Here is a 13,766-nt window from a genome sequence, read left to right on the forward strand (position 1 = left end):
CTCAAGAGTTTTTGTTTGATCACAATAAATGATATACTTATGTATAATGTATTATACTTCTCCCAATAAATAATAATTATACACACAGGAGCTTTAAAGTCATGGGGTTTGCTGGTGTAAAGGGGGCCTATATTCAGTGTAAGAATTTGTCTTATTCTCTGTGTCATTAGCCCCATTAAGAATTGCATAATCTGGTTTAATCTGTTGCTCATTGGACTGTATATAACATTTATTTGTCACATGTAATTAGTCTATGTAGAATTGATAGAGTAATGCCATTAGCAGACTGAGAAGACATTATATGATGCTTTAAAGCAATGAGGAAATAATATAGACAAGGACATAAATAAAGAGAGAAACATGAGCATGTAATGAGATGCTAATGAGACAGATAAGTCCTAACACAACCTTGGTCCCCCAGGTGAGTCTCTCTCATTAATTTGTGGGGAGATGGGAAACAGAATGACAGGCGTAAAGACTGCATATTCAAAACAAAGGTGGTCAGAAATTGTGAGAACTGACAGATAAGCAAAGACCTAACTGAACACTTAAGGAAAGGCAAATAAAGAAAAGGGTCTAAAGTCCATAATGGCAGAGATTGAAAACGAATGAAGGTAATCCTGAAGGGTTGTTCAGCTCTTAAAATCAAATCTGATTACATAAGCATTGCCAATATTTGTAGACTGATTTTAGCTAAGATCTAGATAATATAAAGATTCCCTTTAATGAGTCTTAATATTGAACAAACAAGACAAATCATGTATTAGTAAAGATGAATAAAATTATCAATAATAATATAAAGGAAAGATGGAGTACAACTTTTAAACAATAAAGTTTAGAGAGTGCAGTCAGTTTTACAGTTTTCTGGGAATTTGTCCCAGATTAGTGGAGCATAAGAACTACAATCTGCTTCTCTTTGGTTCTAGTTGTGAGTATGCAGAGTAGATTTTAAGCCAGTGGACCTAATCACTCACACAACGACCCAAATTATGGAAACATCAGGAAAAAAGAACATGAGAAATTGGAAAAACACCAAGACCTCAGGGAAGAACCAGAGAGCTTGGAAGGTGAAGGCAACTGTAGTGCCCATGGTTATTGGAGCACTCAGGGTAGTAACCACTACACTGGAATATAGCCTCCAAAAGATAAGTGGACAAACATTAGAGATTATAGTCCAGAAATGCACAGATCCAGAGAAAACTAACATACTGCAAAGAACACTCTGGTAGAGGACCTGAGCTGATATGAACGAGCCCCCCAGGAGCATGACGGGTGGGTGAGAAAGCAGTTTTTTTTTTTATGTCTGTGCATACAGAGAGCGAGATATAGATTGGAAAATGAAACATTTATAAGAATTGCACAATTCATACCATTTGTACTGTTATAAAATCATGTTTAAGGCTCTCTCATAATAATGATCAAAACAATTGCAATCATCTTGATGGTTACACATATTCATGTAGAAGGCCTGTTTTAAGAGGGTATCAGTATCTAGCTTTTATCCATGAATGTATTTCATTTGCCAGGTGGCTTTTATGTCCATGCTTGGTTATCTGGGTCAGGTAAAAATATGTGTCAAAGTATCAGGCACAGGATGGAATCAGGCAGCTCTGTAACTCAAGCTCTGACTTAAAACAGCCCACCTGCAATATAGCGTTCATGTTCTGCCCCAAGCTCAGAACCCATGAGCTTGCTTCTGAAGAGATGAAAGCATAAAAGGGGTGTAGGGTTATTTAATTTTCTTTAATATTCTCTGCATCTTTTTGGAGACATGTAGAATATTTTTATGTTTTTAAACTATAAACAATTTTGCTCTAAGCATGGCCCTGCAAATATGCTCATACAAAGACACTCATTCATGAATCTTTGATGTAAAAGTGCAATTTAAAATATTGATTCCACCTAAGAAGAGACTGAATTGGAAATAAGTAGTTCTTAGGAGAAATAAAAAGAAATGAGCACAATCAGAAATCCATTAAAGATGAGAGTCTGATGATTAAATTCTGTCATTGGCAGGAGTTGGCTGAATAACAGACCAGTCCAGTGTCAAATATTTCTTTAAGTGCTATGTTATTCAACTAAAATTGTGATTTAAAAAAATGCAATCAAATATAGAAAGAACAAACCACACAGACTTTCAGCTATAAATGTATAAAATTATTGTTTTAGAGATCCATTGTCACTATAAGAACTGCAGCAGCAAAAATATTGAAGTAATGAAAGCTGGTTTATAGACATAACCTACAATGACCATGTTAATATGAAGGGTAGAAATCTGATAACTGGGAAAATAGGGTAATTGCTGTATCAGATCTAAAGTGTTTACATGTACCACGAATACATAATACTCAGGAAGCCTTTATTTTCATGTTGCAGCCTGCAGTCACATGTTTGATGATTGCTGGAGGCATGTTCAGAATCAAGACTGTGGAGAGAGAGTGGTGCTTAAAGAATTTACGGACGTTCGGTGGAGAGACAGCTTCCGGATGTCTTTGAGAGCATTAATCAGACTTTTCAAGCTGACCAAGAAGCGAGGCAGCATTTCATGGTAGATTTGGATTTCTTTCTCATTTCTGTGAGCGAATGAAGAGATTCTAAACCCAGTCTGAGACAGCATCTCAAGAGAGAACCTTGTGCATATATCTCCCATCAAAAAAACAAGGAGAGCCTTCACAAACTATTTAACCAGTATCTCATGACAACTTTACAGTACGCAAAGCTTTTACTGTCTTAGCTCCCCCGTCTGCTCACCGTTTCTCTTTCTTTGGATTTTGGTATTGCAATTTTGAGAAATCTGAGAACAGCAATTACCTGATTTAGCTGATGGGAATTCCCTGTCTCCATGATCACTTCAGAAATCCGATAACCCCAAAAATTAGAGTGCAGTCAAGTTTTGGTCTGCATGTAACTGAAAACATGGGAAATTTTAACAAGGTTTCCAAAAATACATATTTTAAGAAAACCTTTTAAGTCTAACACTAAATAGCGCTTGATCATAAAGATGAGGGAATGTGGTTTTGAAATTTTTTTTTCCACAAAATAAAATGCTGTGGAGTGATACTTATATTTCAATATCCTTACATTCTACAAAAAATATGACCCAACACAATGTCTCGCATGAGATACTCAGTTCAGTGAGGGAGGATGAACAGTGGAGCCACATATAGAGGAGAAGAACTCCATTCTGCACTTTGAAAGACTTTATGTAAAGAGGTTGAAGTAGACGTTCTGGTCAGACGAAAAAAAAAAAAAAATTATAGAGGTTTTCCAGCCGGACAAGGATCTTAATCATATAGCTTCACTGAAATGTCTCCATCAAAGCATATCCATGTGTTAGAATGGACCAGAACCAAAGATCAGAACTAAATAGAGGATAACGTGTGAAAATAGATGTCAGCAAATGCTCTGCCTCTGTGTGCAAATGTAAGGGATGGTGCAAAGATAACTCAGTAGGTTCGTAATGCAAGAAAACACACACAGAAAGACCTGCAACTATAAAAGACTGTCTCTTCTGAGTATTGACTGTTAGGGTTGATTTCATACGAGCTGCACTTTTGTAAAACTTTTTTAGTAAACTACAAAAGAAAAGAGAAAATAAATTTCTTTCCCTTCATAATTGTTTGCCCTAAAATAACTGTTGCAAAGGATATAAAGTAGTCTCACCTTAAACTCTGTTTCGATGTTGGCGAGTCTTGCCAGTTCATTGCTGAGCTCAAGGGCTGTTAGGACAGGGTCCTCACTGCTGAGTGACAGGTAGGCTGCACTGGCCAGGCCCTTGTATGCATTCATTCTGGAGCGTGAGTGACTGAAGGAGTCCTTCTTCTGTTTCTCCATACATTCCAAGCATTTGCAGAAGTAGTCATGGGGCCTTTCTATACGCGCCCCCTTCGTCAGAAGTATGTGAACAATTTCATACTCCTGGCAGTGAGCTGCCAAAATGATGGGTGTGATATCATGCGAGAAACGAGTTCCATCCTCGTCATATGCGTAAAAGTCATCATCGCGCATCTCTTGCTCCAGAGGACTCAAAGCCAGACGGAGACCTCCACCAAAAGCAGGATGGCCGAGAATGGCCTCCACTATTCTGACATAACCTTTGGAAATGGCCAAGAGCAGGCCGTCCCCGATCCGAGCCAACCCATCTTTTTTCAGCAGCAGTTCAGTAACTTCCAGGTGTTCATTGCCTACTGCCAGCTGTAAAGCATTCTGGCCCATGTAGTCCACACAATTGAAGTTCAGTGTTTTGGACTCTTCCAGCATTTTGCGCACCACAGGAATGTTTCCATATTCTGCAGCATCCAGAAACCGTTCCTCTTCTGCAGTGAGAGCAGAGCCGCGCTCATTGAACATGTAGGCAGGACCCCGCACTGCCTGGCGACGCCCCTTTTCCCTCAGAGTGGTGTGCCGGCGATGCATGGCTTCTACCCTGGAAGAGGAAAATAACGTAGAATCAGTTAAAAAACAACTTAATAAGACAGAATCAGTGACCAGATGAAAGAAAATCCTTACAAGTTATAATAAACTGTGAAAGAATTTCACAAAATCTAGTGGTTTATCACTATGTGTGAACTGAAACACAAATTTACATCTGGATTTTACAGAAAAGGCCATAAGAGCAACAAACAATCCTTATTAAAATAATATTAAAATCAAATTGCTACTAAATCTAAAAATGGTTATAGGTTTGGTTGGCATGTATAAAACCATATTGTTAATTCCGTTGGCAGTATTAAGACAAACACACTCATTGAGCTTACATCATCATGTGCATTAAAGAATGGCTTTAGTACTATGTCTTACATTGAATTTCTATGTGTCTATTTAGTCATTAAGAGGAAGAATTAAAGTATTTCATTCAGGTGCAGTAAATGAAAAAAATTGGTTTATGAAAATAGACTTTTAATCTATATTTCTACATAAAAGCAGCTGAAAAATTGTTAAATAATTATGTTAATATTGTTACTTTTACATAAATGCCTTAATGCTCAGTTTCAAAACAAAAGCTTCAGCTAAATTACAAGTTTGTAATTTCAGGCATTTCCTTTTTTCTCTGTACTTTATGGATGTGTGGATGGAAAGCATGACATTGAAAAAGAAGGCGAAAATGGAAACCTGTGCGTGCTAGATATATTCACCTGGGGGTTTCTATGGATATGGGGCTGAGAAAAAGAACTGAGCTCACAACGCCAAATCCCATGTGCATGTTTTAGAGACTGTGTATTTTCTGTGTGTGGTTAAACAATATGAAAGGTCAGCAATGTTTTAATTTTTCATTTACACAATCAGCAGCTCAGGCTGACAATCACTGTAAGAGGGAAACAAATCATTGCTTCTTTTCATTCCTCATACATTGAAGTTGCCAAACTAGCCATGCATAATGTTGACATGGCATACATTATCTGCAACATGCGTGGTTAATTAATAAAAAAAATGCCTTACGGCAAAGGGTAGTTTTGTTCAGCTTTTGAGTTACACGAACCACAAGCAAAACCTGCTGCATTTCAAAGCATTAAGAGGTTTCCTCATAAACAGAAGCACAGCCTGGCAGCCAGCCCATTCGGATAACCTTATAGTCGAGTAATAAATTGCTTTTTCCATCTCTTTTAATCTCTTTTTCCATCCATCTTTGATTGTTTGTGATGTGGTCTTGCAATATAATTTATTTGCATCATTTTAATGTTGAATTATGACAATTTGAAAAAGAGGAGGCACAGAATGGAGACAGATAGATAGAACAATACTGTTTGCGTGTTTTGAGGGGGAAAAAAACAGAATCCTCTCTAAAAGAGGGATTGCTTATCTTCCTCATATAAAACATTGTTCATAATGCACAAGGATATTCCTAAAATGGGATAATTTTCTAAATTCTTTAAAAACTAGGAATAATTATATAGCATAGAAAAAGTAAGAAGTTCCTAATGCTTCTAATAATAAACCAATATTTTAAAAGTTAGCTAATGTCTTGCTGTTGAACTGATCAATTATATTCACAAAACAATATCTGACTTTTCCAAACAATTAGTACAAAACAAATACTTTACATCTCTATGTTAGAGGAACAGACTGAACTCAATAACATAGAAAACCAGTTGGGTTTAGAAACTCTTGTGCTGTAGACTGTTGGTTTCTTTACCTATAAAAGCAAAGATTTGGAAAAAAAAATTAAATTATTTTTGCTCAAAGCGTAATGTAATATATATAATAACAAAATTGCCATTATATCAAATGAAAAAAGAAAGGGATTTTGAACTTTTGTTTAAATATACATATTAGAACATTTTTTATCATTTTGTATTTATGAGAATTGATTTTTTTTACCAGAAGTCTTAAATGTCTATTCAGCGGCAATGACTGGTCAAATCCAACACCATTATTTCTGAGGCGGTGCAGGCAAGAACAGCCCAGACCTGCTGTTTGATTCCAAGCACTTTTGGTCCATGATCAAGGCTTTGGTTCAGTCTGAAAGAACTTAGATAGGCCATAGTTTATGGCCTATCTAAGCATAAGGAAAATGCTACTGATATTCAAACAGTATAATGCTCATCAAGAAATATATGGCCATAACAATAAATACCTGAAACATGTCCAAAGTTCATCTGTAAATTGGAAGGGAATGCATGAGCAAATCTGACATTTCACATATTGAGGAAAAACCTTAAGGCCAAGGTCTTCAGATTGGGGGCCACAACATGCAAGGGTGTCCTTGCACAGGGTATCCATCAATCAAAAGTCTGGGACTGAAAAAGGTTGAAGCCCTAAGGGGCTGCACTGAAAACATCCTGAATGCAAAATTTTTTTCTATAGGGTAAAATTTATGTCAACTAATTTGAGCATAATAAAAACACAATTGATTTTCACAAAGGCTCTAATTTTAGAGTGAGAACTGATTATATATGAAACCATATGATTGTATAATATGGACTAAAATATAATGCATGGACCAAGCTATGCTCACCTTTAGTGCTACCCAAATAATAAAACAGATACTGTATATACTATTCTATAAACTTATGACACTGATTTAGACAAACATAACAGCAATTAAATGTATAAAATCAGATGCATTTAGCAGTTTGCAAATCTAAAAACAATGCTAAGGAAATTAGAGTTAATCTTATGAAGGCAAATGTAGCCTGTTACTTTGAAAACAGTTCAAGCCTCAGCAAAACGAGTGGAAGTTAAACTAATTCCAAATTAGTGTAAAAAAAAAAAAAAAAAACTTAATTGGGAATAGATGACAAAAAAATAAATTAAAAAATAGTTAATAAAAAGGCTTGAAACAACACACTAATAGAAAACAGATTAAATTGTGGCTCATCTGAGTTTTCACAAATACAGAAGTTTTAGAAGACACATGCTACAGTAAGTGTTTAATGTGAGTGCATCGGCAAGGTCTGTAATATATTGCATTCAATCATATTCCTTTAAATCACAATGATGTACTGCATCACTGGTAGAGATAAGGATTACATTGGCAATAATAAAGATAAACAATCTGAATTTGTAATAATACATCTAAACAAAACACCAAACTTGTCATATGAAAATAACTTTTTTTTTGTTTCACAGGCACAATACATCAATAAGGCAGTTGCTAAATCCATCACATAATCTGCGAAAGTTGAAGCTATCTAAGGAAAGCTGATGATCTTAAACACCGTAACAGACCAGCTTTAGAATTGGATAAACAATTAATGTAGTAATAAAACATCCATATCAGTTTATAGGTTGAGGTTAAACATCCATATAGTTTGAGGTTAAGACATCAACTCATAAGTCATATCTATGAAGTTTTATGGACCAGACCATACCGAATTTCTTCTAATACACAGCTTTACACCAGGTGACTATGAACCCATCAGAGCGTTGGCTAGAGCACTGAGCTAGAGGCTTAGAACAGATCAATATGTGGAAGCACCACAACTTTCTACAACTGAATAAAAATAAAACTGTAGTAATCTTCAGACCAAAGGAAAAGAGATCCAGTTAGCTCACACTGTAAAGGCAGTTACCAGGTCAGCTTTTTATCATCTGAAGAACATTTCCAGGATGAAAGGATTAAGGTCCAAGAAGGATCCAGAAAAACTCATTCATGCTTTTATCTTTAATAGAATAGACTATTGCAACAGTGTCTTCATAGGTTTGCCTAAAAAGTCCAGACAGCTGCAGCTGATCCAAACGCTGCTGCCCGTGTTCTCACTAGAACTAAAAAGTTGAGCACACACTTCTGAAGTCCTTACACTAAGCTCCCTTTAGCTCAGAGAATAGACTTTCAAATTCTTCTGCTAGTCTATAAATCACTGAATGGATCTACACCTCAATACATAAGAGATTAATTGTCAGTGTATCAACCTCCCAGCCCACACAGGTCTTCTTGTTCCAGCCTACTCTGTACAACCAGAACTAGAACCAAACATGGAGAAGCAGCATTTAGCTCCTATGTTCAACCTGTCTGGAACAAACTTTAAGAAGACTGTAAAAGTGCTGAAGCCCAAGTACTTTTAAGTCAAATTTAAAAACCTATTTTTTAGAGCTGCCTTTGAATGTTGAAGTTAAACTGTTAAGTGAGGTTTTATTAGTTTAAGATTGTGATCCAACTATTTGTTTGTTTTACTAACTGATATTATAATGCCTTTATCCTCATTTGTTTTTTTTTGCTTTGAGTTTTTTTTATTTTATTGTTTAATTCATGTAAAGCATGTTTAATTTGTCCTTGTACTGAACTGTGCTGAACAAATAAACCTGCATTGCCTTCAAAATTCTACAAGCATGAGCTCTTTCATGATTAGTTTGATCAGTCATCCTGTCTCCTGTTTCATTATATAAAGAAAGGAAAGTTTTTTTTTTCTGAGGTTTTATTTTTTCTTTATTAACAGGACAACAACAAAGAATCAGATTATCGTTTTATATTCTGCTAGAGTCGAAAGTTCTGTTGGTTTTTACTATTATTTTCCCTTCATTGTTCATGCTTATGCATCTCTTTCAGTCAACATTTCTGCCACCTTTATTTAATGACATCCATCACAAACAAAACTAGCACCAGGTCATTTATTATCAGAAGATGCAATAACTTATGCAAGGTAATTTACAGTAATGGGAGAGAAGACAAGGAAATGGATTTGAATTAAAGTCAAATCAATAGTTTTTAGATCAAAAGGTAGCATTTACATTTTAATGTCTTGGTAATGAAAAACAGACCAGACCACCTTGTCTTGCTTGCCTCTTGGACAACACCCATGCACAACCACACTGAGCTGACAGGCGTTAGTGAGAGCCAACATGCTTCTTTTACATGTTGGACCTTTCAAGTTGAACAGTGGTGTATCAAAGAGGCAGACCAGGGAAGATCAAAGAGCCAATACAGAGGCCTGTCATTCATGTCTTCTGATAGTAGCGGCTTTAAGCTGCTAATTCTTTGTTACCTGTCTTTGTGCATGTTCCTCTAGATCTATGTGGATCACTTCCACTTGCAAGCAGCAGACTGTTTAATATTTTGAGCTTGTATCTCACAGCTTAGCAAAAACAGAGACTCTATGCTCAACTAAAGGCCAGTCAACGCATACAAAATGGTCACAATGTCCTACATCTAAACCTGACAGTATGGTCTCAAATTTTTCCCAGGTAGTACAAAAGAGAAACACCTTTAGCACATCGTGAGTTCAATAAATCAAAGTGGGACTGACCAAGGACATTTACACAATATTAGCAGATCAGGTTTAAATAATATTCAGTGAACCTGGTTAAAGCCTCTTCAGGTAAAAAAGAAATCAAAGCTATTGTGAGATCCATTATGATGTAGAAGAGAGTACAGGGCTTTTCTGCTCACATGCTTAGTGTAACTGACTCAGTGGAAATCCTGATCTACACTCACCGAGCCTGACATGTACCTGCTTACATAGGGATTTGGCGTTGGTCACTAAATTCTATTTATTTAGATTTATGCATTTTCAAATGTATTTCCAGTATCCACAAAGTTAATAAATTCACAGACCAGTCCCGTTTACTCCTCGGAGGGCCTCGACATTTCTTTCTGGACAATGCATTAAACTGAGAGTGAGAGAAACAAACAGACAGGACTCACGATTGCCGGGTATCTGAGCTGAACTCGGTGTCTATGTGCTCAGCAGAGAAGTGGTTCCCGAGGTCCGGCAGCTCCGGAGCCCTGTGGAGTCGCTGTCCGCGGTGCTGAAGGCGCTCAGTGCTCTCCGCGCCTCGTCCTCTCCACATGGGAAGCTGGACATCGTGCTCTTCATATTCGACATCTGTCCGCAAATCCGGCCGTGACCGTGATATACACCCGGTGTCCAAGTCAGGTTGGCGGAACTTTGGCGGCGTGAAATGTGTGGAACCCCCGAGATCCCGGCCCCCTGGAGAGGTGTGCAGACACTCCGAGGAGGAGAGAAAAGGCGGGTCCGATTCCCCAAGCAGCGGAGAAGCTGAGGAGAAGAGGTCCAGGGGCCGCGAAGAAGGAGACTCTCGGGGAAGACCAACAGATAGAGGCGGCGAGGAAGACTCCGACAGATGTGCTCTCCTGCCGCCTTCGCTTTCCTCTCCCGCGTCAGACATGGGGGGACCTCAGCAGCACCATGCACTTTAAATCATTTTAGCAAAGTAGCACATATTTTCCCTGTGTTTTACGAAGTTTCAGTTGAGCAAGTTGCTTCAGAACAAGGCGGCAGCAGGGAGCAAAAAACCTCCACCTTCACTCAAAGGTCCGCGCGCACTAATTAGAAAGAGCGCGCGCAGGAAGCCAGACCCATTACAAAATGGAAGGAGAGGAACAAGTGAAACCTAAACAAATATCACATAACTATGTTAAACTGTCAACACAAACTATCATGAATGATCTACTGCATAAAATATTACTTAGCTTCCAGCAGCTATGAAGGAATAAACAGATAAAAGATATAGAAATAACATAAAAAAAACACACACAGTTAAAGTTGTTATTTAATCAATTTGCCTCCAAAATATATCAACAAATATCATCTCAGAGGCTGAATAGGGTCCTAGCCAGAATGAGCTTTGACACACTATAGAACCACTTGCTGATGGGGTTTTTATACTGTCACAACAGCACCAATATGTGCAGAATGATGATTTGCATATTCCGGATGCATCAGATAGGAAAACCCTCCCTTTTCTGAAAGAATGAGTTTTGACTAGTACCCAATGTCATGTGATATACTTAAAAAAATCCCTATCTCATTACTCACCTGTGTTGTTCGTTTAGCCTACTTTTGTAGGGGGAAAAAAACATCCTGAAACCTTTTAGGTCTCATTAGCACAGCACTGCTCTCACACTATTTTAACTGAAAACACTAAAGCCATCCATTTTTGATTAGTAAGCACCCAAAAATCTCTGTTTAATCTGAAAGTTGCTTTCAACACAGCAGATGTGTATTTGTGTATTTGTGTATTTGGTCTCAAATGTGCAGACAAACTGTACATCAAAAATTATTTTTATTAAAATTAAAAAAGATAATAATCCCTTTTTATGTGTGTGTTTGAGTGTCTATGCATATTAGTGTGTGTGTTTGGTCCTCTAATTAGAGGCACAGACCCATTAGTCACGATGGAGACTTCCTGCACCCACACACAGACAATAACCAGTTCTGCCCCAGCTCTTTGATCCGCTATTATGTGTATGCACCGGACGCATCAACTCGCAGCACCTGTTTTCATTTGTGATTACATGTGGGAAGAAAATCATTCACAAAACTCCCTGAAGTCTGGGGACTTTTCAGCAAAAGAAAGCTTCCTACCTGTAATAAAAAAATGCTGTATTGAAGGAGTAATTTGTCTTCTAAGCATCAAAACACAAACTAAATGCATGCTTTAAAGGCACAAGAAAAAACTTTTAAGGTATGAATTGTCTCTGATTATTATTGTCCTATAGTCCATCATTAACAAAGCTCCAATGGGGGTTTCAAACTGTTCAACCAACTGACAAATTTCTTTCAATAAAATGCTTTAAGAAATGGTTGCCATGCATACAAGTTTCGTCTCTACAAAAAAAAAATCCTATTGAATCTAACATCACATATGGTTTTCTGTTATTAAGTAAAACATTAGTACATGTGTATCAACATACTATAAAGACATTGATTTTTACATTAGACTACAATATTTTATGCGTTTGAATAAGACATTAGTTCATGGATAAACACCAATCAGTTAATTAATTAATTAATTAATACTCACTCACTCACTTCATCGGGTACTTTTTGTCTATATAAAAAAAAATGTTCAGAAGGTAAAACAATGGTGCTTCATTAAAAATTGCTCTTCTAAATATAACAGTTTCTACAGAAATCACAGGAAAACTCGTTGGCTTACAAAATAATCCATTTTGGTATTGATTTACATAACTCTGAATACTTTCAGCAGCAATTTTCTCAGAATGTTAGGTTAGGTTTCATTTTATTGTCAGTGTAAGTTATGTTTCTTTGTTTTAGGTTTAAAAAAAAAAACGTCTATTGCAGCACATTCCTAGGAGACCCGATAAGCAGCAGCTGGCTCCTTTGTAGGAGAACATTCATCATTGGACTGAAGTAAGCAAGTCAGTCCAAAACTATACTGGCTGAAAACAACGCATGGTTTTGAAAAGAAATAGTAAAAAAAATATTTATTTAGACCACTTGACTCTGACACCCCCTAATACAATAATCCAATATAATTCTTGGTTTTATAACTCTACTAATTACCAAATGGAAATCTGGAATGTTGAACATTGAGCTGCATTGAGAAGGCATTAAGGTTTTTGAGACAACTTAAATGAACATAAAGAAACATGAAAAGAACCATCATAATTCTAGGGGAACTGCTGAGAGCAACAGTTCATTTAGGAAAATCTGTTGATGTCAGTGGGGGAAGTAACTGATATGAGGACGATTTTGATTACCAAAGACCATGAAGCAAGCCAGAGTGAATGTGAGGATGCATGGAGCTTAGTACAGGAGAAGGACTTACCTCTCATTATAAAGTAATATTTTATACTGAGAGGCTTCTTAGGCTATACTGAAAGAAATCTGCTTCCTGGTATGTTGAAGAACCTACAGGTGCTGGTCATAAAATTAGAATATCATGAAAAAGTAGATTGATTTCAGTAATTCCATTTAAAAAGTGAAACTTGTATATTATATTCATACATTACATACAAACTCATATATTTCAGATGTTTATTTTGTTTAATTTTGATGATTACAAATGACAACAAATGAAAATCTCAAATTCATCATATCAGAAAATTAGAATATTACTGAAGACCAATAAAAACAAAGGATTTATAGAAATGTTGGCCAACTGAAAAGTATGAACATGAAAAGTATGAGCATGTACAGCACTCAGTATTTAGTTGGGCCTCCTTTGGCCTGTATTACTGCAGCAATGCGGCGTGGCATGGAGTCGATCAGTCTGTGGCACTGCTCAGGTGTTATGATAGCCCAGGTTGCTCTAATAGTGGCTTTTAGCTCTTCTGAATTGTTGGGTCTGGTGTATTGCATCTTCTTCTTCACAATACCCCATAGATTTTCTATGGGGTTAAGGTCAGGAGAGTTTGCTGGCCAATTAAGAACAGGGATACCATGGTCCTTCAACCAGGTACTGGTAGCTTTGGCACTGTGTGCAGGTGCCAAGTCCTGTTGGAAAATGAAATCTGCATCTCCAAAAAGTTGGTCAGCTGCAGGAAGCATGAAGTGCTCTAAAACTTCCTGGTATGTGGCTGCGTTGACCCTGGACCTCAGAAAACACAATGGACCAACACC

The 13,766-nt window shown here is 37.0% G+C and overlaps 1 protein-coding gene across 1 annotated transcript in view; it reads right to left on the reverse strand.

Annotated features, from left to right (window-relative positions):
• The window catches only part of LOC119796538 (short transient receptor potential channel 7-like), a 33,734-nt gene extending 22,495 nt beyond the window's left edge, over positions 1 to 11,239 (reverse strand). Inside the window, exons 1-3 of the mRNA XM_038305136.1 lie at positions 11,217 to 11,239; positions 10,082 to 10,574; positions 3,664 to 4,426 (exon numbers count right to left, since the gene is read on the reverse strand). Coding sequence (XP_038161064.1) covers positions 3,664 to 4,426; positions 10,082 to 10,566 — 1,248 coding nt within the window. The 5' untranslated portion in view covers positions 10,567 to 10,574; positions 11,217 to 11,239. The remainder of the gene's footprint in view (positions 1 to 3,663; positions 4,427 to 10,081; positions 10,575 to 11,216) is intronic.
• Positions 11,240 to 13,766: the final 2,527 nt, after the last annotated feature.

The sequence above is a fragment of the Cyprinodon tularosa genome, unplaced genomic scaffold (assembly GCF_016077235.1).
Source record: "Cyprinodon tularosa strain WSP-4 unplaced genomic scaffold, ASM1607723v1 ctg551, whole genome shotgun sequence".
NCBI lineage: Eukaryota > Metazoa > Chordata > Actinopteri > Cyprinodontiformes > Cyprinodontidae > Cyprinodon > Cyprinodon tularosa.